A 26,831-nucleotide genomic window follows, 5' to 3' on the forward strand; every position below is an offset into this window, starting at 1 on the left:
GTCCAACATAGCTAATAAGCATGTTCTTTAATTCCTGCCAATAATTACAATGCTAATAAACATTTTCCCCTGGCCTATAAACAATGATAGCGCTAATAAGTGGTTCCCTTGCATCCACAAGCAGTAACGATGCTAATAAGCACGTTCTTTAACATTCATGCAACAGTCAAGGGCTAGGCCCTATCAGATAATCTCATGCTTCCTAAACAGGCATGCAGATAAGGCGTTCATGTCATGTTTAAGCATTTAAACATATAAACACATAACAATTATCGAACCCTGAGTCGAGCTCGTCTTTAGTGGCGAGTGTACATGCCCGGCTAGTCTTCAGGAACCCTTAAACCTTGGCAGCTCTAATACCAAGTTGTAACGCCCTCCTAATCCAAGACTGTTACACTATGTACTTAAAATTTTGTCAAACCTGCTAATCAGGTCATTTGGCTTAAAATGTGTAACTAAGGTTGGTGTCAAGGGTTAGGGTTAAAAATTTTGGTCAAAGAACCATTGACTTTTATTCCAAAAGTGTTATATAACATTGGATCCCAAAATATTACAACACAACTGTTAAAAAGGGGAAATACATATCAAAAGTTATATCATCCGGCCTAAGCGGCAAAATAGGGCTATAACCCTAGTTCCTTTGAGATAACCCCGGCTGTGATGGTCGAGCAGCCGCATATGTACACACCGCCACCAAAGCTCTCCAACTCATGGCTGGTCAAGCTTTCCCTTTCCCTTACCTGCACCACAAAGCACCCGTGAGCCGAGGCTCAGCAAGAAAACAGAACGTACAATAATAGAGAATATAACTTTAAATAACCATTCAACAATAATCAACAACATTAATTCATAGCCAATGCCATTTAGTTCAAACACACGATCATTGGATCGACCTGGGGCTGTTGCCCTATTCAGTTGGCTTTTAAGCCAACCCTCGGGCCTATGTCCTAGCTACATAACCATAGAGTCACTTAGGGCCTCACCCTTAGCTCTGTCTCACTAGCCATAGAGCTAGCCCAACTCTCGTGGTTCATCTTTGACCTTAGAGTCGATCAACGTAATAGTACGTTGCTAGTTTAGGCCAATGCCTCTCGACCAACGCACAACACGCTATTGCCGTCCTTGACTTATAAGTCAAGCCCTGATCTAGGATTACATACCTTACTTAAAACAAACAGATGTGGATAGGAACATCCCAACAATTAAGCACATATTCATGCTAATCATATAATCCCATTGAATAACCATTTCCACAATACTAACATATTCACATAAAGGGGCCACATGCCCTAACCATAGAATTCATGTAACGAATACGAGCACTTAAGCATTTATCAACAAGCATTTAAAACAATAGCCTAACATAACCAATCCTATGGCCCAAACCCTAATCATATCATCATTTAACAAATGGGCCAAGCCCTAATCACATACAACACGTTTTGGGTGCAGTTTTCTTACCTTAGGTCAAAGCAAGCGAAAATAAGAACGACCCTCGAGCACGATCCCGATTCCGAGCCCTTAGCGATAGCCTAAGTCACAACCATAAAATAGGATTCTATTAATATCGAGCTATCAAAGGCTTCCGAACCAAGTCCTAGCCTCCCGGACCTCAGGTTCCACCAAATCGGGTAGTGGAAACAATCCCAAGCCCCTAAGGTTAAGTTCCCACGCTCAAAACCTTCTAGGGGTCCAAAAACCCCTTAAGAGTCGCGGCCCTATGCCCCCATGTCGTGGCCCGCCTCCAACCAGAGGCCCAGCCTCCCCAACCAGCAGACACATGTAGCGGCCCAGCCATAGTGGCACTGCGGCCCGCCTTTCTCCTTGGCTTCCATCTGCTTTAGAGGGTCGCAGCACACCAAGAACAGAGCCGCAGCCCGATCCATTCGAACCCAGAAAAACCTCCATTTTCAGCAGCCAAATCTCATCCAACTTAACCCAAAATCATCCCAACAACACAATTAAATCAATACAATAGCTCTAATATGTTCCCAGCAACAAAACCCAACAGAAAACCAGTCTCAAAACTCACTAAATCCTTACTTCAATCTTTGAACCTCAAAGGCTCTAAAACACTTAAAACCAGCCATGAAAACTCATAATTTAAATGCTAAAACCTTAGTTTAAAGCTTACCTCTACTGAAGATTGAATCCACCAAATTTCTACTGACTTAATCCCCAAGATTTTAGCTCCAATCCTTATGTTTCTAGCCCAAAATTCCCTTCAGTTTCAAAGGTTAGCTTGGAAGTCCTTGAGGGAAAAAGAAGAGAGTTATTGGAGAGGGAGATTCGGTTTTAGGCAAAGCTTCTAAGGTGTTCTCTTGTTTTGTCTTATCTAACATAAGTCACTTAAGTTAATCCCAAGGCTCGGGGTACCAAAAACGTCCCCGATGGCAAAATGGTAAATTTCCCCAATATTCCCTCCTAAACATTCTAACTCCGAATATATCACCAAATATTTATTTTCATAACGCGATAACCAATTAAATATCTAATACCCAAAATACCCCTTGACTTGCCCCGAGTCGGGTATTGGGTCCCGTTGTGACTTTCCCACTAACCTGCTCCCTAGGATCGCCTCGTGTCGAATAGCTCAAACAAACCCACATAATAATGTGGTCTCTCACATATATAACATATATGCACACAAATACACATTTATGCCCGCAACAGGCCAAATTACCAAAGTCGCCCTTCTAATAAGAAGCGGCCCACATGCATATTTAATATCCCTAAATATGTGCATTTAATCATATTATCACATAATTCACATATTAACAATTAATATAGCAATTAAATACATATTTCCACATATTGCCATCCCGCCCCCCTAATCAAGGCCCTAAGTCTTATTAGGTAATTTTGGGACGTTACAAGGTCTAAGATTATTTAAATGAATAATTTCTTTTATAAAAAGGAAAATATTACAACGCTTAAACATAGGTGAATAACATAATTTCTAAACTATTGATAGTAATGTCATAGATATTCACTATTCCAAGCTCGTGGGACTAGCACTCCATTCAACCAAGCTAGTTTATAAACAATTGGTCGGATGACTGATTTGATAAGATAGGGTCCTCCCAGTTAGGCCTGAACACTCCTACCGAGGGGTCTTTTCTTGCCATAAATACTTTTTTGAGGACTAGGTCCCCTACCCCAACTTTTCTCTTCGAGTAATTCTAATCTTTTCATCGGGTCACCTCCCTTTTGCCTCTTCAAGTCTCTTTTTAATTGAGCTTTTCAAAGTTTTATTCACAGCTTCGACTTGTCCATTTGCTTGCAGGTGAGCAACTGAGGGTAAGCTCTTTATGATCCCATACCTTTCACAAAAATTAGTAAACAATTTGTTGTCGAACTGAGTACCATTATCAGAGACTATATTCTGTGGGATACTGTACCTACAAGTTATATTTTTTATCACAAAATCTAGGACCTTCTTCAAGGTTATTGTATAATGGGAAAAAAGAATCAAAGTTTGAGTTTATAAAATTAATGTACTCACAAGGAAAATCTTTAGGCTAAGATTCGTCGGAGTCTTGATCAGAGATGCACCAAATGCGAAGGAAGTCGCTTGATGTGGCAAGGAGATCAGGGTGTTGGCACTCTTTGTTGGGAAAACGAAATGGGTTCATTTGGGTCGAATTTGTGAGGACTGAGGATGGGATTCTAGTTGTTTTTAAGGTGTTCTTTTAGTTATTGATTTTTATTTTTGATTTTGGATTCTAAGTTTAATTTTTTTATTTAAATCTGAGTTTGAATATTAAACACTGTGATGATTTTAAATAATAATTATCAATTTCAATTAATTAAGAGTTTGAGTTTAATTTAATATTTAATTTTGTATAATACTTTTAAAAAATTTAAAAACATTTTTGATTAATTTTTCCAATTTAAAATTAATTAAAACATTTTTTTAGAAATATTTGTGAGTTGGACTAATCACCAAGTAACACATGTTGGTTTAGTCAGCACCTAGCAGGTAGATATTAATGTAATTATTATTTTATAAACATTGGTATTTTCCCTATGAAAAAAAATTGAGTATATGCCACGTACAAACTCTAAATATTGAGTAGTTTTGCCACAAACATTCCATTAAAAATAGAGAAATTGGTGAAATAACCTCATTTTTTAAGTGATTTTGCACTTTGACCTACTTTTGATAATTTTTTGCAAAATGGCATCTTTGTAAAATTCGACCAATTGTCTAAATTTTTTGACCAGTTGTCTAAAATTTTCGACCACCTATTTGAATTTTTCTATCACCTGTTTAAATTATGAGAGACAACTTTGTAAAAAATTATTAAAACTATGCTAAATTACAAAATTACTTTAAAAAATAAGTCATTTTACCAAATAGTCCATAAAAATATAATTAATGAGTTAAAGTCTTTGGCTCAAACCTCGAGGGGGTCTTAGGTAAATAACTCGGTTGATTAAACGTGAGTCTATAATAAAGTATACTTAATCTATTACTTATCATTATACATTTATACTATTAGTATATTTAATTACTTATTAATTATCTGTAATTTAGTTTATTTTAATAAAATATACATAATTATGTCAATCTATTTTATTTTACAATTTTAATGGGATGAGGTTCCTTGGGCACTTTATAGTAATTAGGATTGGTAGGTACGCCGCGTATGTTAACTGATTAAAATGAAAAGAGTAATAAAGCTTTTTTAAAGGGAGTAGGGTCGGTGAAGTATTTGCCATCCCTACATTTAGTTTTTTTTTAAAATATTTTTTTAACCGAATATTCACCGTAAGGTATCCCGTGATTAACGACAACATTACGTCACCGTACTGTAAAAAACATTAAAAAATGTGTGTGTATAATTTATAAAGGAAAGCTACAAACGATGCCAGGCGACGTGGGGCCACTCCAATTCATGGCGTGTGAAAATCAAACAATGCCGAAGCTTAATGTAAGCTTAAAGCTTTGGTCACTAATTATTAGCCAACTACTCCCCCATTGGGCCATTACCCTTTGCTCCCTTGCTTCTGCTGCTGCTTATGCTGCTGCTGGTTAATTAGTACTCGAAAACACGCCCAGAAGAAAATCTGAGGTTTTCACTGTTGATCAAAACGATAAGAGCCAAACGGGAATGGAGGATAGTGAGTGGGTTCTGGTTCGGCCACCGGCGGAGAAGGACCTGTGGCAGCCGAGTTCGGTGAAGGAGGATGATTCCAAGCCTTTGAAGCTTACGTTTACTGAGCCTGCTAAACACTGGACCGATGCGATCCCCATCGGAAATGGCCGCCTTGGAGCCATGGTTTGGGGTGGGGTCGCCTCTGACACTCTCCAGCTCAATGGTGATGCTCCAAATCTTTTGTGCTATGTTTACGACTATTACCATTTGTATTTTTGTTTTTTTAAAAAATTGTTTTTTGAGATGGTTTCAGTGCATCATTTTGATGCTTGCTTTGATCTGGTTGTGGATTACGGATACATTGTAAGAAACAGGGTAATGTTAAGATGACTGGTTATCTGTTTGTGTTAGAGATTTTGACACTAAACTCTTCGATTGTATATACAATGGTTACTAGAGTAATGTAAGTTTGTATAAGATATAATTCGAAACAAACTTATTGTAAGGACTTTTGAATTTTTTTGGAGGACACACTATGAAATGGAAAATTGGAAATATTGTTTTCTGGAAATGCTTAATGAATTTCGATTCTTTGCTTTCCAAGTTTGCCTTTCTATTACTATTTGATATGTTTGGTTAATAATGAATTAAGTATACAGGAAACAAAGTGATGTGAGACACACGTTTAAAATTTTCAAATGCTTAAACGATTATCAGTATGATTTCCCAAAGTGGGTGTTTGGAAGGCTTAGTTAGAATTGTGCAAATGCACAGACTATGTGATTCAAAACAAACTTACTGTGAATACTTGTAAATTTTGTAGACGACACACTATGGACTGGAATTCCTGGAAATTATACGAACCCCAAAGCTCCCGAGGCACTAGCAGAGGTAAGGAAACTTGTCGACAATGGTGAATATGTCGAAGCTACAAAAGAAGCAGTCAAGCTGTCAGGAGATCCTTCTGATGTATGTAAATTTCATCAACTAAATGCTTTCTTAAATTACTCGTCAAAAAGAAAAAAATGGATGGAATTATGTCTAGCTATGTTATTTAGTACTAGTTTTAACTGACTATTGTTGATAGTAGGATCTAAATTTGATGAATTCCATGTACAGTGAAGGTTACATAACATTATGATTACATTGTGTAATGAAGGTTTATCAACTACTGGGAGACATTAAGCTAGAATTTGATCCTTCTCATATTGATTACGCCAAGGAAACATACAGCAGAGAGCTGGACTTAGACACTGCAACAGTAAGAATAAAATATTCTGTTGGTGATGTAGAATTTACTAGGGAACATTTTGCGTCAAATCCTGATCAAGTGGTTGTAACAAAGATTTCAGCGAGTAAATCGAGTTCTCTTTCATTTACAGTATTTTTAGACAGCAAGATGCATCACCATTCCCAAGTAAAAGGGACAACTCAAATTTTAATGGAAGGGAGCTGTCCTGGTAGCAGGATTCGACCAAAGGTGAATGTGAATGAAGATCCAAAGGGAATTCAGTTTTCTGCAGTTCTTAATTTGCACATTAGTGGCAGCAGTGGGGTCATCCGTGTTTTGGATGACAAGAAGTTAGTGATTGAAAATTCAGATTCTGCTGTCTTGCTTCTGTTGGCTGCATCTTCATTTGATGGACCATTTACAAAGCCTGTTGATTCTAAGAAAGATCCAACTTCTAACACCCTGAAAGCTTTAAATGCTATAAAGGAGTTGTCATATCCTGATCTTTTGGCTCATCATTTGAGTGACTATCAGAATTTGTTCCATCGCGTCTCATTGGAGCTTTCAGGAAGTTCCAAGAGCATCTCAAGAAGCAATGAAGTTTCTGTCTCAACTGCAGAGAGGGTTAAATCTTTCAAAACTGATGAAGATCCTTCCTTTGTGGAGCTTTTGTTCCAGTATGGTCGTTATCTGCTTATATCTTGTTCACGACCAGGAACTCAGGCGGCAAACCTGCAGGGTATTTGGAACAAGGATGTTGAGCCTGCATGGGAGTACGTCTCTTTCTCTCAGCATCTTAATTCTTACAAAACAGATCTGTGCAAAGAGTTAAACTTTATAGGATGATATATATTTTAAATTTTATGTCAGAGATGATTAACTAGATGGCATGATTGGCTTCTTGCCTTTGAGTTGTCAACTCAATAATGCAAGTTACATTGCATCAGCATTCTATGCGACTTTAAGTTTTATTTTTGTGACACATTCAGAGCTCTTTGCCATGCAGTGGTGCTCCTCATCTGAACATCAACCTTCAAATGAACTATTGGCCTTCCCTTTCTTGCAATCTCAAAGAATGCCAGGAGCCGCTATTTGATTACATATCATCATTATCAGAAACTGGGAGTAAAACTGCCAAAGTAAGATTCAGCTCTTTCTAGTTACATTTACAGTTTAAGTTTTCTCATATTGCAGCAGAATTACTCTGGTTTCGAGGTTACTTCGATGGATAAGTGTGTGTGTGTGTTTCAATAAGTGGATTAATTTTAAGTTTTCAATAAAATGAAAAGTTCCAAGTGTCTAGTGGTGTACTTAAAGTGACTATAGGATCATCCCAAGAAAAGAATTAAGGAAGAATTTATTTTGTGACCTTCCTCGCCATGAAAAAGACATCAATAGTTAAGAAATGGGCACTAGCAATGAGTAAACTTGACAAGTTTACAATTTTTTTAACTTAATATCATGAATTATTTATTTACTTAGACATAAACTTTCAGGTGAACTATGAAGCCAGTGGCTGGGTTGCTCATCAAGTGTCTGACATATGGGCAAAAACATCACCAGATCGGGGTGAAGCTGTGTGGGCTTTATGGCCGATGGGAGGAGCTTGGCTCTGCACCCATCTATGGGAGCATTTTAGTTACACAATGGACAAAGTAAGCTTCTGCTGTATTCTTTTTACATTATTGCATACTCATAGTCAATAGGCTGTTTTCATTGTTTGCATTTCCATTTTTAGCCCGAGAGGGGGATTTTATTTTAAAGTAATGCTATTGACAAACTCTGTGACCTGTATGGATGTTGAACTGGTAAACTCTTTCCTTGCATATATCCAATCATATAACATCACAGGTCCTAGGAACACTCTGCAAATTTATATCACAGATCCTAGGAACACTTTGCAAATTTATAGATGGTATAGAAAATCTTCATACTTATGTTATCTGATTCAAATTTCTGCTAGGTAAATGATTCTAATATTTATTTACCTAATTAGGATTTCCTAAAAAATAAGGCATATCCTTTGTTGGAAGGATGTACTTCATTTCTGTTGGATTGGTTGATTGAAGGCCGTGGAGGATATCTAGAAACCAATCCATCAACTTCTCCAGAGCACATGTTTCTTTCTCCAGAGGGAAAGCAGGCCAGCGTGAGCTACTCAGCAACCATGGACATTGCTATTATTAAAGAAGTTTTCTCTGCATTTATCTCTGCTGCTGAGGTGAAACTCTTGTCTTAACAGCTGATGCATTCGTTTCCTGTTAAATCTGTGTACTTTTTCTTATAACGGTAATTTTCTTTATAAACAGATTTTGGGAAGTAGTCAGGATGCTCTTGTTACAAAAGTTCAAGCAGCTCAATCCAAGCTTCCGCCAACAAAAATTGCTAGAGACGGTTCCATTATGGAATGGGTAAGTTTGATCCTTTATTTCCATCTTTGACAACCTTGTGAATATCTCATGTTCTAATAGGTCTTTATAAGTCATCTATGTTGACAATCTGTTCATAAATTGTGAGCTTAGATATTTTTTCTGCTATATTGGTGGCAGGCAAAAGATTTTGAGGATCCAGATCCACATCATCGACATGTATCACATCTTTTTGGTCTGTTTCCAGGGCACACAATAACTGTTGAGAAAACTCCAGACCTCTGTAGAGCTGCAGACTACACTCTCTTTAAAAGAGGTATGCCTATATTGACTATGGAGAAGGAAAAAAATTAGAAAGAGGATATATTTTTGGCATATAAGATTTCGTGAACTTGCATGAATTTTAATATGTTGTTGTGATGATGTTTATCTTTCTTGAAATAGACCAAATTACCAATTATCTTTTCTAACAGGAGAGGATGGTCCTGGATGGTCAACAACATGGAAAGCTTCATTGTGGGCTCGTCTTCACAACAGCGAGCACGCCTATCGTATGATCAAACATCTAGTTAATTTGGTAGATCCAGATCACGAAGCTGATTATGAGGGAGGACTTTATAGCAACTTGTTTACCGCACACCCTCCCTTCCAAATTGATGCCAACTTCGGGTAAGCCATATTCTGTGTTGTGCCTCTGACGAACTCTGCTCCTGATGAAATTTGATCTAAACTGAACTGTATGAACCAGCTTTTTTTGTTTAATTTTTTTATTGGACTTACCATGACAATGCCATAAGATATAACAAATTCATTATAATGCACCAAATGAATACTAGGAAAATGAATACTAGGAACATTTAACTTGTAACCTAGTTCAAGTGGTTGTGGGGGGAGTGTGTAGGAGTGGCCAACCGGAATGCTTCTTTCAAATTAAAAATCGAAATCAATTGAAGCCTTGGCATGATGAACTTGGTCATAAAATATAAGATTGATAATGCAGGTTGCTTTTCATGTTTTTTTTTGGGTGACAGATTTTCAACAGCAATTGCAGAAATGCTTGTCCAAAGTACTACTAGGGACCTTTATTTACTTCCTGCTCTGCCACGTGATAAGTGGGCAAATGGTTGTGTAAAAGGACTCAAGGCACGTGGTGGGTTGACTGTTAACATCTGCTGGAAAGAAGGCGATCTTCATGAAGTTGGTCTTTGGTCAAAGGACCAGAATTCTATCCAAAGATTGCACTATAGAGGGACTACAGTCATCACAAAGATATCAGCTGGCAGGGTCTACACTTTCAATAGGCAACTAAAATGTGTCAAAACTTACTCTCTTTGAGGAGCGGCTTTTCCTTGAGGCTTTAAGATCAGAATCTTCTTTAAAGAGCATTGTTTTTTCGGTCTCTCAATATTTTTTGATCAGTTTACATTTAATTCTTTGTTATCCTGTGAGAGAGTCATTTTGATAAATTATTAGACCAATGGCACGTCCGACAATAATGAATTGAATTATCTTTTGTATTACATAAACCGTTGTTCGAGAAGGAATTACCATATATATATATAAATTATTTTTTTTTTGGTTGTTGGTTAAGATACAAGGATAGTGAATTTCTAAATGGTCAAAGACGTGTCGTTTATCATTATAAAACGACTATCGTAAGTAGAAATAACATGTCGTTTTTACGACCAACGAAAATGTAAGACGACGGTTAAATCAAGCGCAGAAGCAGAATAAAAGAATATGGCCCGCAACATATAAAGTGGTCTCTTGTTAGTTGGCTAATAATAAAGCTTTTACTTCTTCTTTTTCCGCATCTGCATCATAATCTTCCGTCATGGAAGATGGAGAATGGGTTTTGGTGCAAGAACATCCAGAGAAGGACGTTTTGAACTCAACCCTAATCCACTCTGGGAGTTCCAGGCCTCTCAAAGTTACGTTCAAGGATCCCGCCAAGCACTGGACCGATGCGCTTCCCATCGGCAATGGCCGCCTCGGCGCCATGGTTTGGGGTGGCGTCGCTTCCGAAATTATCCAGCTCAATGGTAGAATGTTGAACACAAATTATGTCATTCACAGATTTTGTATGGTTTGGTTAATCTGACAGCAACTAAAGTTAGTGTTTCAAATTTTTGTGCAGAGGACACTCTCTGGACAGGGGCACCAGGTAACTATGCTAACTCGAATGCTCCGGAGGTACTCAAAGAGGTCAGAAAACTTGTAAACGACAGTGATTATGCCGAAGCGACTACTGCTGCAGCCAAATTGACTGGAAGCCCAGCTGAGGTTTGTTACTGAATTGGCTAATTTTTTTTAAAAAAAATTATAAAGATTTCCTTTTCTTTTTAGTTTTCTCTGCTTCGTGATTTAGAATTTCGTTTATGTCATTGACTTGTCTAGTTTTGTAAGGCGTTTGATCATTTCAAACTGAAATTCATGTTAGGATTAGGCTTGTCAGTTCTGATCTTTATTGAACTAGTTTTTGTTTGCACTTTATTGTAATATATACAATTTTCGTCGGCTTTTATGCTAGTATTGATAAGTTATTTTCTCAAAGAGGACTTCCAGAGATTATGGGAACTATTCCTGACTATATTCACATGATGGTGAAGGTTTACCAGCTTTTGGGTGACATCAATATAGGATTTGATGATTCTCATCTTTCATACACGAAAGGATCTTATCATAGAGAGCTGGACCTAAATAATGCAACAGTGAAAGTAAAATATACTGTAGATGGTGTAGAATTTACTCGGGAGCATTTTGCTTCATATCCCCACCAAGCAATTGTGACAAAGATTTCTGGAAGCAAGCTAGGATCTGTGTCCTTTACTGTGTCTATGGATAGCAAGTTAAAACAAAATTCATACGTACATGGAAAGAACCAGATAATAATTGAAGGAAGTTTCCCTGATAAAAGGATCCCACCTGAAGTGAATGTAAATGACAGCCCGAAGGGAATTCAGTTTTCTGCAGTTTTTGAGTTGCAGATTGGTAGTAGTAGTAGCAGAGGTGAAATACTTATTCTGGATGACAAAAGATTGAGGGTTGAAGGTTCAGACTCGGCTGTTTTTGTTCTGGTGGCTTCATCTTCATTTGATGGGCCACTTACTAAGCCTTTAGATTCTAAGAGGGACCCAACTTCTGAGTCTCTCAGGTTATTGGGTACACTAAGGAGGTTGTCGTACTCTGATCTTTTTGCAAAACATGTAGAGGACTATCAGCACCTTTTTCATCGTGTTTCGTTGCAGCTTTCTAAATTATCCAATAGCCTTTTAGGAAATGGGGTTTTGCAGACTTTTTCATCATCCGGACCTTCCGTAGCTGATTTATATATTGATGGTGGTGAAGATGATTCAGTCTCAACTGCAGAGAGGGTGAAATCTTTTCAAAATGATGAAGATCCTTCTCTTGTTGAACTTTTATTCCAGTATGGTCGATATCTGCTTATTTCTTGTTCACGGCCTGGAAGCCAGGTTGCAAACCTGCAGGGGATATGGAACAAGGATCTTCAACCAGCATGGGAGTATGCTCAAATTTTCTCTAATTGAACTTTACTTTCACAATACTGCTTGCCTTTAGCACCTTTCAGCTTTGATCACTGGAGCTATGTATTCTTGAACAAGCATCATTAATTATTATTATTTATATAAAGTTGTTTTAATGCATACTCATCATGCTAAATCTGTTTCAAAAGTTTAAAATGATGTAAAGCTTTTCTATCTGAAATATTCTAGAAGAGGTATCTATTCTGACATTTTCCTTTTTCACACTTAATTATCATTGAATATTTTCTTTTTTTTTACTTTTACTTTTCGTAGAGCCATAGGGACAAGTTGGAAACAAAAGAGGGAGAGTTGGAAGCACACTGTTAAAAAAATTTAATATACTATTTTTGTCACTTTTTGCTATTATTTATATCAAATTTTTATTGAGTGTTTATCCTGTGCAGTGGGGCCCCTCATTTAAACATTAATATTGAAATGAACTACTGGCCTTCCCTTCCTTGCAACCTTGGTGAGTGCCAGGAACCTTTGTTTGATTATATCTCCTCACTGTCGATCAATGGGAGCAAAACTGCAGAAGTAAGCATTTATATACTCAGATGATTTATTTGCATAATATAAAAAAAATATATATTTGTTTTGGAAACTTGGTGGGCTCTATGGCTCGAACGAAATAAGAGAATCTTTGAAGAATTGGATGATGATGAAGAGAGGCGTTAGGACGAAATAAGGCATTGGGTGGCCACCGGCTAATTAATGTCTCAAAGGAATTTCCTTTTCTGATTTAATTATGGAATGGCAATATCTTTTGTAATTATTATGTAATCATCTCTATCCCTGTTTGTTGATTCAGTTGAATTATAATACAAGCTGGGGTTTTGTTTAAATAAAAATTATTTAATTTGTTTTGGGGCCTGGATAGCAGCAATTTTAGCCAGAACAAAACTAGGAATCTCCTTGTACACCTTTGGACGGTCAGTTGTGATTTCATTATTCCTCTGCCAAGTAATATCCTTTAGTTGTTTTGCATTCTCTATTCATATGACAGGTGAATTATGAAGCAAGTGGTTGGGTTGTACATCATAAGTCTGACATATGGGCAAAATCATCTGCAAGTGATGGTGATGTTGTGTGGTCTCTATGGCCTATGGGTGGGGCATGGCTTTGCATACATCTGTGGGAGCACTACAATTATACAATGGACCATGTAAGGTTATATCTCCAACCCTAACTTCTCTACTGCCTTTCTTTAACAAAGACACTTGTCTCTTGTCAAAGCAAGGTTTTAGAGAAGGTGATTGACAAATATCATTAGTTTTTATTAGTATTTGCTTCTTCAAGATGTATGCCATAAGCCATATGTTGAAGATTATCACAGTTTTTAATTTCACACATCTTGTTTTCTTTTTCTTTTGACAAATGTAGGTAGAATTTGGTTATTATATTAAGGTGTGAAGCTTGTGCTTATACTTTGTGTTTGGCAAGAGTGAGAAGTGGAATGTAGGGAAATGAATGTTGTTATTATTGGATGGAATTAGGAAAAGATTGTCGTTTGGAAGGAAAGACTTTTAGTGAATGGATTTCAAATCCATCCAATTTGAAGAGACTTTAGGAGGGAAATATCCACTCAAATAGTTGAGCAGTTTGACGGAAAAAAAAATTAGGCAAAGAATTACGTGTAATAGAAAACCCATTTGTTTTGAACGAACATAATTCACTATCCAAGTGACACCTTAACTAATAGGTTGCTACTGTCTTCTACAATTAGGACTTTCTGGAGAAAAAGGCGTACCCTCTGTTGGAAGGATGCACAAGATTTCTGCTGGATTGGTTAATTGAAGGCTCTGGAGGATATCTGGAAACCAATCCATCGACTTCTCCAGAGCATAACTTTATTACATCTGATGGTAAGCTTGCTAGTGTAAGCTACTCATCAACCATGGATATGACCATCATAAAAGAGGTCTTTTTTGCAACTGTTTCTGCTGCTGAGGTGATAATCTTTGTCCAGATCTTCTGAAATGATTTTAGTTTTAAAAGTCCGTATATTATTTATTTCATATGCTTAATTGATATCCCCATTAACAGCTCCTTGGCAGAAATAAGGATGACCTTGTTGAAAAGGTGAAAAAGGCTCAACTAAGACTTCCTCCTACAAAAATTGACAAGGACGGTTCTATCATGGAATGGGTTAGTGAATAGCCTCATGTGTCTGTTTTTCAAAATTATTTTATTGCACATGATTCTGCATACAGGGTGAGTAATACTTTCTCTTAAGGTAGGCACAAGAGTTTGAGGACCCAGAGGTGCATCATCGACATCTTTCTCATCTATTTGGGCTGTATCCCGGGCACACAATTACTCTTGATGAAACGCCAGACCTCTGCAAAGCAGTAGAATTTTCACTTTACAAACGAGGTTTGTCTGCAAACTAACTAGCTTCACTTTTTTTGAGCTTTGGGTAAGATAATTTTTCTATATGAAGATGCTCTAAATTATGTACTAAATACAATGATTCTTTCCACTGAGAAGTCTTTACAATGCCTTCCACATGGAAGATCCCAGCTAAAAGATTTATCCTATCAATAACTCGCCCTTCACAAACAATTATTACCAAAGATTGTTAGCATAAAATATATTTTTTGGGGTATTTTCTGAATCTCACGAGTATTTAATTTTTAACGATAAAACACCTGTGTTCTCATATTTTTAACTTTCTTGCTGAAAATAGGCGAGGAAGGTCCAGGGTGGTCAACCACATGGAAAATAGCTCTGTGGGCACGACTACTGAACAGTGAGCGTTCATATAACATGATCAAGCGTTTGATCAACTTAGTTGATCCCGAACAGGAGAGGGAATTTAAAGGGGGATTATACAGTAACTTATTTGCTGCGCACCCTCCTTTTCAGATTGATGCCAACTTCGGGTAAGCAACATCGTCTGTCTTCGAACGCTGATCAAAATATGCAATCTTAAGATTTGCTTTGTTAAAACACTGATCTCAGCATACTATATGCCACTAAAATTTGTGCTGTAAATGGATATCAATTTATTGTCCCTAGTTGGATCTTCTTTTGCTTCAGACATTTAGGACAAAGAATAGCTTTGGTCTTTGGTCTGTGTTCAAACACCAAATTGCTTCATGCAATGAAATGTGACATAAATTCCAAACCTTAAGTATAATAGTTGAGTGATTGTCTTCAAGATAAACACCTCATGCTCAAAATTTGCTTGTAAAGCAGCAATTACCTCAGAAACAATTGATAGACCCTGGTGAGGCAATTTGCCATTAGGCATTAAGTTTAATTTTGGCATAGGCACTTAGAGAGGCTAGTGGTATTGGAATTGCTGAGTTGGTTGGGAAATGGTTTTATGGGTATATATTTAGGAAGTAAGAGAGCCAGTGAGAGGTCATGGAGAATTAATATTGAGTGGAGCATTTGCTCTTTGAGAGAGTTGGTGGTCTCTTGAATACCGGCCATTTTCTTGTTGTAATGTTCTTGCAGTTTCTTTTAGTAAAACTAAGAGGAATTTTATCATCTTCTTCTATATTCCTTGCTTGTTGTTTCTTGTATTTTCTGTATCAATCTAGTGGTTCTATTAACAATCAACCGTGCAGATTTTTGTTAAAATTATCTGTGTTTGAAGAAAGTTATTTAATGGGCAGTATTTGTTATGGTATCAGTTTCATTGCAGGAGTAGCAGAGATGTTAGTACAAAGCACCACAACTGATGTTTACTTAGTTCCTGCTCTTCCTACTGCTAAGTGGCCTAATGGGTCTGTGAAAGGTCTGAGAGCACGGGGCGGGTTGACTGTTGACTTATTCTGGGATGAGGGAAATCTTCAAGAAGTCAATCTGTGGGCAAAGGAACACAGTTGTGTAAGGACTTTGCATTATAGGGGAGCTACAGCAACCGCAGCTGTTTCATCTGGCATAGTTTACACCTTCAATGGACTGCTGAAATGCGTGAAGACATACTCTCAGAAGTAGCTTTTTTCCTAGGCCGGGGAGGGATTGAACCCTTGAGCCTATATTGTGTTCTTTTATTTTCAATAATATATGTGTTTATATGAAATTATTTTTATATATAAATATATAGAATAGTAAATTTTAGAAAATTAATACCATAAAAATATGTGTAATTTTAAAACTTAATTTAAAATATTATAAAATATAATTTTGTATAAATAATTCCAAGTAAAAGTTGCACATGAAAATCCTATATTTATTGAAATACTAGCTGTGGAACCACAAACAAGGCATGTGCTACCATTATAATTAAATTTATATAGATAAAAAAATATAAGAAAAAAAATGTAATTTTGACAAAATCTAAATATTAAAATAGTTGTATATTTTTTCATTGTTAGTGATATATTTTTTTTATTATATAATAAAATCATTTGCAGCAAAAATTGAAAACAACGTCAAAAAGCTACATATACAAAATAATTTTATTATCTCATTTACGTTACTTCATTTTTTATTTAATTGCATAATTAAACTATTAAGTTGAATAATTTATTTATTATTTTAAAGTTATAAATTTTATACCAATTAAATAAGATTTTATGTATGTTTAGTTAGCAATTTTAAGTCTAAAACTAAGACAACTAAAAAAAATATATAAAAATAACTTTTTACATAGTATTAATATTTATGAACTTATTTATGTGTGTTTTTTCTTTTGTAAATTATATATAATTTTAGGTTATTTGTGTGTATTTAACAAGTAAATTATTTGATATTGTTTTTTAGTTTGAAATTTAGTATCATAATAATTTTAATTTTGATATTTTTTTTTTTTATGTTTTGATTTATATAGTATATATGGTGTATTCTAGTTTTAATTTTAAATACTTTTTTAGAAAGAAAAAAAACCTATGAATTTCAATATAATAAAGAGTAAAAAAAAAATCTAAATCAAAACTATGAATTTAAAAAATTTTATTTGATCTAATATTAATGATTTAATTTAAAAAAAAATTAAAGCTAATAAAAAGTTATATATAAATATATATATTATTTAATTAATGGCTAGAGCAATTAAAATAAGCCATTGCTCATTAAAAAAATCTAAACGAAAAATTAAAAATATGTATATTTATGTCTTATTTTACTATTATACATATGTTTGAATAAAGAAAATATGTTAAATTATAATAAATAATTAATAAAAGAATAAATTTAAGCATATAAATATTTTTCAGTTATAGTTTTGAAAACATAATTGATAGAGTAACTTAAATACATTAATATGAAATTTTAAAATATGTGATGATAAATTTTAAAATATGTGATAATATCAATTTATTTACCTTATTTGGAGACTTTATTACTTTTTTATTTTTTTTTAAATTATTTACCTTATTTAGACAACTTCAAAACTAAAAAACTAACGGTGTTAGAAATAATATATATGTTTTTTTAAATCTAAATGAAAACAATAATTTCTGTTAAACACACATTTATATATATACTAGGTAAAATAAACGTGCAAATGCATGTTTACTTAGTTTTATTTAGAAAATTTATTAATTTATTTTTATTATGTTTTTTAATTGTCATATAAATTTTAAATAAATAAACCAAAACATTGCTTGTACTTTTAAAAAAAAAAATGTTAACCAAGAATCCATTAGATTAATGGTTAGAGCAATTAAAATAAGTAATTTTTCATTAAAAAAACTAAAAGGAAAAATAAGAAAGTATGTATATTTATGTCTTATTTCACTATTGCATATATATTTGGATAGAAAATTCGTCAAATGAAAAATAAATAATTAATAAATGAAATAAATTAATAAATTTAAGCACATAGATATTTTTCGGTTATAGTTTTGAAAATATAATTGATAGAGTAATTTAAATACTATAATATGAAATTTTAAAATATGTAATAAGAAATTATTATGACTCATTTATTATTATTTTTCAATTTATTTACTTTATTTAAATGACTTTATTACTTTTTATTATTATTTTTTTAAACTTATTTATCTTATTTAGATAACTTTAAAACTAACCGTGTTAGAAAATAATAAAAAAAAGATTAAATCTAATGGAAAACAACAATTTCTTTTAAACCCACATTTATAATATATAAAGATATATATATAAAAAAAAGTTATAATGGAAAGCTTTGGAGAGATGTAGTATTCTATAATTTTTATAACTATTTTATCTATTTTATTATAATTTAGGTGAATTTATGTTTTATTTGTATATGTTGAGTAATGATTATTTTATTTTTTTGTAAAAATCACACATTGTTTACAAACCATTGTGGGTGTTATACTTGTAGACGATAAATAGAGTATTCCTTTATTAACTTGTCCAATAATTAGTATTTTTTTCTTATATGGGTGATTGATTAATATAATTTTGCCCAATTAGTTATAATCTTTTGAGTTCATCAAATTTATATCAATATTAAAATCTATATATATATATATGTTGTTTGTGTTTTCACCATTTGACACATGACATAGATTAAGATGATGTTTAAATGCTCTACGAGAGCCCGAGTCCAGTTCTCATCATTAGTATCACCAAGGGAGGAGTATATCATCAAACGTCATTACCTCTTGAGAACCTAGTCGGGAAGTAATTCTCCAAAAGACCTTCAAGTCATGACCAACTTATCTAAGTGTTAGAGAACCCTCCTCTAAAGGAGAAGAATAGTTGACAGGTGTCAACCAGTTTGGTGCTCTGGACCACATACAGTTGTCTGACACCCAGTGGCCACAGAGATCATGTTGTCGATTCCGTACAAGCGGCAAGAAGGATGTCTCACGACTCTGCCTGACATGGGGGAACATGCAGCTACCACCCTAACAGTGCCAATGACATTTTTCCAATAAAGCAATAAGTTAAGCCTCCTCATATTGGGCCCACTTGAGATACGCATGGTGTAGCGCACAAATTTTATTTATTTATTTTATTTTATTATGTGTTAAATTATTTTGTTTCATTTATTTAAATGTTAAGTTGTAATTGTTTGAATTTATTTAATTGTTTTAGTTAATTATTTTGTGCTAGCTTGCAAATGTGTTTTCATTGTGTGTGAGAGTGCATGGTAAGTAGAAAAGAGCATGCATGGTGAGCATGCAAGTGGAATGTTATGAACTTAGACTAAATTATGAGAATGTGAGTGATTCCCTAATTTTAGAAAAACTACCAATTAGAGAGTGTTCTAGAAGGGCTAGTGTTCACATAGAGAAAATGAAACAAATGAGAGAGAAGAGAGATAGGGAGTAGGCGTGTGGTGTGAAAGAAATGCTTGGGAGGTTGCTTTCCATTTTTGGAGAATTCCCACATTAGTATGGAATCAATTAGAAAGAGGAAAGTCCACCACCTTTTTATTAGAATTATAGGAAATTAAGGAATAAAATAAAGAAGAGATTGAAGCTACCTTTTCTTGCTAGAATCTTAGGGCATTTGGCCAATAGGGTAAATAAAAGGAAAAATTAGAGTATGATAGCTCATTTGTTGTGTGGCTACCGAAACTAGAGAGAGAAAATGAGATAGAGTGCTCGTGAGAAATAGAGAGAGAAGGAGAGAAGGAAGAGAAAAAAGGAAAGAAGAAGAGAGAAGGAGACTTTGAATTCTAAGGTGTGAGTTTAAGGTTCATGGGTGGTTCTTTTTTTCTTCTTCTTGATTCTAAGCATGGTGAAATTCATGGTGATGATAGGTTTGAATTTCACAAGAACATAGAGGGGGTGTTGTGCTAGGGTTTAGCCTACACATGCAAGGGTAATAATTTTGGACCTCTTATGTTTGTTGATGAGAGTTTGATCTTTGTATGTATAATGACTTGATGATTATGTTAAGGTGTTTGGAGACTAACAATCAAAGAGGGAGGATACTATAGGTTTCAACATTGTTGTACTCAAGGTGAGGAAGAACCTTGTGTTGATTGTTGTTTTGATCTTGGGGTCTCATCTATGTGAAACTTTGTAATAGAACTTGATAGGGTTCTTGTATGCATATGTGTGTATTGTTAATTCCTCTCCATAATCTAGATTATGCATTTAATGGCGAACATAAGTTATGGCTTCGAACGTCATCAATGTTTGTTACCCCAAAATGGCGTTATAGGAAGTTGGACAGTCTATTACAATGAATTCGAGCATCTTGGCCACAACTCGTGCTTCATCTCCAATATTTATAACAAGCTCGATTGTCCCAATGGTTTTCGTTCCTTCTCCTGAGAACCCACATAGAGTCGTGGAGGTCGCCTTTAGATCAGTAACTAATAGCCCCATCTTTTATAGAGTGGACATGAATAGCACGTTCACTGAGCTCCCATTATCTATCAAAATCCATCTATCTCTCATGTTAGCGAGTTGAATGGTTATTACAAGCGGATCATTATGAGGGAATTGGACGTGGCTAGTGTCCTCCTCTGTAAAAATTATTGGTTGTTTATCCATTAGTTGTTGCTTTGATAGTTGTTGTTCCGAAGTGAACACCACACCCTCATTAGCTTTTAGCTTCTCAAAATATCTTTTATGGGCTACATTGCTTGTGCTAGCCAAATGAGGTATGTCTGCAATCGTGGCTGTATCTCTTCCTTCAACATGAGGAGGGATCAGTTGACTTTTCGGAGTTGGGAGAGCTGGTGGTGGATTAGCTTGATGTCCCTGAGCTAGTTGTGGATTCTTCACAGTTGGTGGGTTGGGAGCTACCCAATTTCGAGCGTACTGTGCTAATAGTCTAGCTCGGATGAGTGTTTCGATCTTATGCTTTAGTTGACAGCAATCGTTAGTGTTATGGCCAATGTTGTTTAGTAATGACAAAATTTGGTCGGATCTCTTTTTGCTCACTGATTTCTCAGGGATTCTGGTTTCTTCCAAGGAAGGAAAAATGAATTTTCCAGGTATATGTGTTCACGCATATCTGTCAGGTCGGTATACGCGATGAATATTGAGGTGTACTTCTCTCTGGCTTTGTTTTTCTTTGACCCTGTCTGGTCGCCTTCACCACTTCTGTAATATCGTGGATAGCCAAGACTGTTATATTGTGTACTTTAAATAGTGCTAGACTCGCTAATCGAGCATTTGGCCATAAATGTGTAACTAAAGGTAATTAACAAGTTAAGGTTACAAATTTTGGTAAAAAGAAGTAATCATTTCATTAAAAAGTTTAAGATTACATACGGGATCTCATAATAAACATTACAAGGTCATTTACAATACAAAAGAATACAACAGGCCGACCGAAGCGACAAAATTAGGGTTCGACCCTAGTTCCTCTATGAATCCCCGACTATGGTGCTCAAGCAAGCTGATAAAGTAGTTTTTTTATAGTGTTTTAAAGGGTTATTTTATTTAATTTTTGAGGTTTATTTAGTAATTTTTTTATGCAGTATGATGTTTTGTTGCCTGTGTTTGATAGTATTTCAAATTTATGGGACGTAATTGATAAATGGCTACATTTGGTGTCAAAAATATGGAATTTGATGAAAAAAGGAAATTTGAGCTGCGATGCTACGATTAGCCAAAGAGGTCAATCTATCAAGAAGCATAGGGTTGTGGCGCTGCCTTTGAGAGTCGTGACACTATTGGTTGATGAATTTGAACCGCGACGCAAGTCTATTAGAGCCGCGACGCTTGAGCAATTTAGAGACAAGAGAATTCCATATTTTGGACACGGACTGCAGCGCCTCATTATAGAGTCGTGGTGCTTGAGTGGCGTTTTTCGCAGAAAAGGGCATTTTATGTAGGGGCAAAAGCGGGATTTCACATCCAAAGCACAAATTACTATTTAAGCATCATTATGATGATTTCTGAAAAACCCTAAGGAGACTACTTGGTTTATCTTTTTATTGTTCTCTAGATTTCTTCTTCATCTTAGTTCTTTTAGGGTATTTTCTATGAACAATTATTTGAATGTTATTGTTATAATGTCTGATATGAACTAAATCCTCTATCTAGGGGTTAATGTAGTCACTTGTATTTCTATTTAATTTTATTATGATATTCTATTGATACTTCTTCTTTATTCTAATCTATATGATGTTTACTTAATGCTATTAAATATTTGATCACTATTTGCTTGATTTATAATTTTGATTCAAAATTCTAAAGATGCAAATTGAATATGCCATCGTTATATAGACATAGGTTGCATATTGGACGAGAGTGCATGCATGACTTGTGTAGCAATTAGGTTACCATTCTTAATGCCTACTATGTGCTTAAGTTTATCATAGAGATGTAGAAAACCTGCATATAGGTTGAGATCTTATATCTTGAAAAAGAATAGGAATCGGTTTTTGTTAATATGCTATTATAATAGGAAGAAGAGATTTAGAACTAATTAGTAAAATTAATAGAATGAAAAGTTGTTGAAAATAATTCCCTAGGCTTTTTATTATTGATTTTTAATCTGTTGATTCATTGTTCTGTTTACAGTTATTTAAATTGTGTTCATAGTTAGAATTATTCATTTTAATTTTAACAGTCAAAAAGAAATTCATAAGCAATTATTGGTAATTGGTTGATAGGCTTGTGGGAACGATACTTTACTTACTATTTTATTACTTGAATCGATTGTGTATACTTGCACATCATATTTTTGCGATCAAGTTTTTGGTGCCGTTGCCGAGACTAATATCCAATATCAAAATTAATTATTTTTTGTTCTACTTTGGTTTTTTTTTTCTTTTAGTACTAATTCGGATCAAGGTTGTATTGTGTTTCAAGAATTATTAGTATATGCGACGAAGTAGAAAAAATGAGCTCATATCAGTAGATCTTGAACTTGAAAGAACGTGCAGACAAAAATGAAAGATAAAGAAAAGGATGGATTTTGCCATGGCTGAGAATCAAGGAAATCCAGCAAACAATGCTGCTAATGTTAATAATATCCTAAATATTGCAGAGGTCACAGTGGAACAAGGACCAAGGATGCTTAGAAACTATGTACTTCCTACTGTCATAGGAGTGAATTCATGCATCATACACCCACTATTGCTGCAAATAATTTCGAGATTAAGCTAGCAATATTACAAATGGTGTAGTCTATTGTTTAGTTTGGGGGGTTTCCCACGGAAGATCCAAATTTTCACAGCCAATTTCTTGGAGTTATGTGCAACATTTAAGATGAATGAGGCGAGTGACTATGCGATTAGACTTAGATTATTCCCATTCTCTCTATGAGACCGGGCAAAGAGTTGGCTAATTTCATTGCAAGCTAATTCTATCACAACATGGGAGGAGTTATCCCAAAAGTTCTCAGCAAAGTTTTTCCCTCCAGCAAAAGCTGCAAAGTTGAGAGGGGAAATCAAAAATTTCTACCAGACAGAAGGGGAATTGTTGTATGATGCATGGGAAAGATTTAAAGAGTTGTTAAGGAAGTGCCCACATCATGGTATAGAGAGGTGGATGCTAGTTCATAATTTTTATAATGGGTTGAATGGTACTACTCGTACCATAGTAAATGCTGCAGCAGGAAGTGAGTTTATGAGTAAGAGTGCTAATGAGGCGTATGAATTTCTAGAGGATATGGTAATAAAAAACTACCAGTGGCCAATTGAAAGGGGACAAACAAAGAAAGTGGCTGGTATGATTGAATTGGATGATATTTCCATGCTTACAGCGCAAATGGCAGCTATAACGAAGCAGTTACAACAGAGCAACATGTCAACCCAAACCATGCAAGTTTAGGGTTTATGTGGGGCATGTGGGAGTGCTCATCCATTAAATCAGTGTCCTACCATGGATATGAATAATATACCTATGGAACAAGTCCAAGCTATAGGAAATTTTCAAAGACCTACCAACAACCCCTTTTCGATGTCATATAACCAAGGGTGGAGGAATCTGTAGAGTCCAAGAACTTTACTTAGCTAAGATAGATAATAGTATGATAGTATTTATAGCATTATCTTTGTTATTGTGGATTTTTGGTTCAGACCGGGAATTATTTGGACACTCATAGTAGTACTTATAGATTTTCTAAGTTTAACCTATAGTTTAAGAATATTAAGTATAACCTAAGGTTTGATTAATGTGACTGATATTAAGGATTATATTATTATATTATAAGGTTTAGACATCAACCAATAGGATTTTAAGCACATGTTTTGAATGGTAATTAAGGATTAAGATTTTTGAGGATTAAATATAATAAGGAGTAAAGTTTGAATGTTATAGGGTCAGTCAGCAGCTTTGAGTACGTTGAGGGCTTAGTCAAGGCTGTTCACTCCATTCAAACTTAGCTAAAAATGTGTAATTTCGTGTTTAAATATTCAGCGTATGCCGATATATCGCAGCTATAGGGGGCGATATGTCGCAGCACGTAGATACGGAAAACACGAAACGATGCACGGTCGCCTCGGGCATACTGGCCCAGGCGATATATCGCCTACAGGGGGCGATATATCGCCTCCTTCAGCATGGATTCAAACTCTTTTGAATTCATTTCCTTTCAGCCATTCAAACTCCTTCAACAGTCCAGCATCTTGTGAACGAGTCTTCAGCCTCTGCTGAACGATTATTCAAATGATTTTCACCTAAAAAGCCATTATTTTTATTCAAGTAAAATCAAGATATTTTCATTCCCAAACTCTATAAATAGGACCTAGTACCCAGCCATTATTCACCATTTGCTCTAAGTTCAGAAGCTGCTAGTGTTAAGTGAGTGTGAGAGTGTAAACACTTGGTTTGGGGAAAAACTATAAGCTTAAACATCATAAGCTTATCAAACACTTTGGGAAGTGAGTTCTATAGTATTTCGGTTGTGGTTAGATTGATCTTGCAAATCATTGAGGTAACCAAAACTCTAGTTCCTTTCTGTATTATGTTTCCTTTCTCTTAGTCTTCTACTCAATTTCCTAACCTCATTCTTATTTTGGTTAGGGAATCCAAGTTCTTAAGCACTTAAGTTGTGGTAAGCATATTTTCTTTTAATGGTTTAGTCTTCCTATTCTCTTTCATTTCATCTTCTTCTTAAGACTCACTCTTTCTTATGGTTTTAGGAGTGTTCCAAAAGTCCTAACTCAGTCCATTATATCCCGGTAACTTTGGTAAGGAAAATAGGCTAGAATTAATATGTTATGTGCTTATGTTATCTATATGTTTTTATGTTATTAAAAGTGTTATGATATGTATATGTGTATGTTGTAGGCTTGGGCATATGACCCATATGACTAACAAGACCCCAAATGGGTTATGGGCATATGACCTACTTAGCTAGTAGGACCCCATTAATCCCATGGGCATATGCTTGTTTAGTCTATGGGACCCCAAGTAATAATGGCCATTATAATAAGTGTATTATGTGTTATGATATGTCTTTACGTTATTATGACATTATGTTTATGTTTATGACTATGTGTTAGATTTTCCTTGCTGGGCATTAGGCTCATTCCTTTCTGTTTATGTGCAGGAAATAAGCTTTAGAGGCGGAAAGATTCGTGACGCTTAGAGGATGTGTATCGATGGTGAATGGAGTCAAGGAGCCGAGCGTTATTCGATTCGAGGATGTAGTCATGTTTATGTTTTTATGGTTTTAAATGTATTTTCCGCATTTTCTATGTAAATCTTTTTAGTTTTTAAGTTATTTTTGTTTTAAAGACGATGGGTACCCATATCCTACTTATTTTATGAAAGTAACCTTTGTTTCCATAAGTTTTCAATAAAATTATGGTATTTCTGCAAAAATGTAAGATTTATGTATAGATTCGTTAATGGTCCAAGTAGTCTAGATTAGTGGGTCGTTACAGAATCATCCTAACTTCTCATGGAAAAATAAGCAAGCTGCACAACAGCCTTTCCCTCAAAGTCAGCAACAATACCCACCTCCACCTCCACAACCACATCAGCCAACACATATGAAACAACCTGATGCACAGTCTGATGTACTGAACCGATTCATGACAGAAACTAGGGCATCTATTAGGAGTTTGGAGACTCAATTAGGGTAGTTGGCTACTTTGATGACAAATCGTGCTCAAGGGAACTTACCAATCACTACTGAGGTAAACTCAAAAGAGCAGTGCAATGCAGTATCCTTGAGGAGTGGCAAGGAGTTAAAAGAGTCAAAAGTGGTTGATAAGGAGAAGGAAGTGAGTGGGTCAAATGTTACTGAGAACTTAGAGAAGCAGCCATAAATAAGCATAGATCACCATATAAAGATCCCATATCCTCAGAGGCTTCAAAAGAATAAGCTTGAGAAGCAGTTTTCTAAATTTTTTGATATCTTTCGAAAGCTACACATCAATATCCTGTTTTTTGAGGCACTTGAACAAATGCCAAGTTATGTGAAGTTTATGAAATTTTGTCAAAGAAAAGGAAATTGGGGGACTATGAGATAGTGGCACTTACTGAGGAGTTCAGTGCGATAATTCAAAAGAAACTACCTCCCAAGCTAAAAGATCCTGGTAATTTCAATATCCCATGCTCTATAGGGGGCTTAGTGGTGACAAAGGCTTTATGTGATTTAGGGGCCAGTGTGAATCTAATGCCTCTATCAATCTTTCGGAAGTTGAATTTGGGAGAAGCTCGGCCTACTATCATGTCTTTGCAGATGGCAGATCGATCAGTCAAACATCCTCGTGGAGTGATTGATGATGTATTGGTGAAAGTGGACAAATTCATCTTTCGTACAAACTTTA

At 35.2% G+C, this 26,831-nt stretch overlaps 2 protein-coding genes and 1 non-coding gene across 4 annotated transcripts; 2 read left to right on the forward strand and 1 right to left on the reverse strand.

Moving 5' to 3' along the window:
- Window positions 1-4,962: 4,962 nt before the first annotated feature.
- On the forward strand, window positions 4,963-10,274 carry LOC133796495 (alpha-L-fucosidase 2). Its single transcript, XM_062234031.1, has 10 exons — window positions 4,963-5,325; window positions 5,926-6,071; window positions 6,262-7,106; window positions 7,340-7,472; window positions 7,830-7,988; window positions 8,330-8,554; window positions 8,643-8,744; window positions 8,883-9,018; window positions 9,176-9,371; window positions 9,734-10,274. Exons 1-10 carry the CDS (start codon window positions 5,118-5,120, stop codon window positions 10,035-10,037), a joined length of 2,454 nt encoding a protein of 817 aa, XP_062090015.1. The 5' UTR covers window positions 4,963-5,117; the 3' UTR covers window positions 10,038-10,274.
- A 232-nt stretch (window positions 10,275-10,506) lies between these two features.
- LOC133796502 (alpha-L-fucosidase 2-like) lies at window positions 10,507-16,425 on the forward strand. Of its 2 annotated transcripts, XM_062234055.1 has the most exons (10): window positions 10,507-10,744; window positions 10,840-10,985; window positions 11,312-12,225; window positions 12,652-12,784; window positions 13,254-13,412; window positions 13,974-14,198; window positions 14,294-14,395; window positions 14,488-14,623; window positions 14,937-15,132; window positions 15,892-16,425. In XM_062234055.1, the coding sequence occupies exons 1-10, from the start codon at window positions 10,537-10,539 to the stop codon at window positions 16,196-16,198; spliced, it is 2,526 nt and encodes an 841-aa protein (XP_062090039.1). In that variant the 5' UTR covers window positions 10,507-10,536; the 3' UTR covers window positions 16,199-16,425. The 2 variants fall into 2 exon arrangements, with proteins under 2 accessions (XP_062090039.1, XP_062090029.1); XM_062234045.1 differs by lacking the exon at window positions 10,507-10,744 and having other exon boundaries at window positions 10,851-10,985; window positions 11,268-12,225; window positions 15,892-16,424.
- A 7,056-nt stretch (window positions 16,426-23,481) lies between these two features.
- Window positions 23,482-23,588, reverse strand: LOC133813098 (small nucleolar RNA R71). Its single transcript, XR_009884142.1, has one exon. It is a non-coding gene; the product is annotated as a small nucleolar RNA R71 (small nucleolar RNA).
- Window positions 23,589-26,831: the final 3,243 nt, after the last annotated feature.

The sequence above is a fragment of the Humulus lupulus genome, chromosome 1 (genome assembly GCF_963169125.1).
Source record: "Humulus lupulus chromosome 1, drHumLupu1.1, whole genome shotgun sequence".
Taxonomy (NCBI): Eukaryota; Viridiplantae; Streptophyta; class Magnoliopsida; order Rosales; family Cannabaceae; genus Humulus; species Humulus lupulus.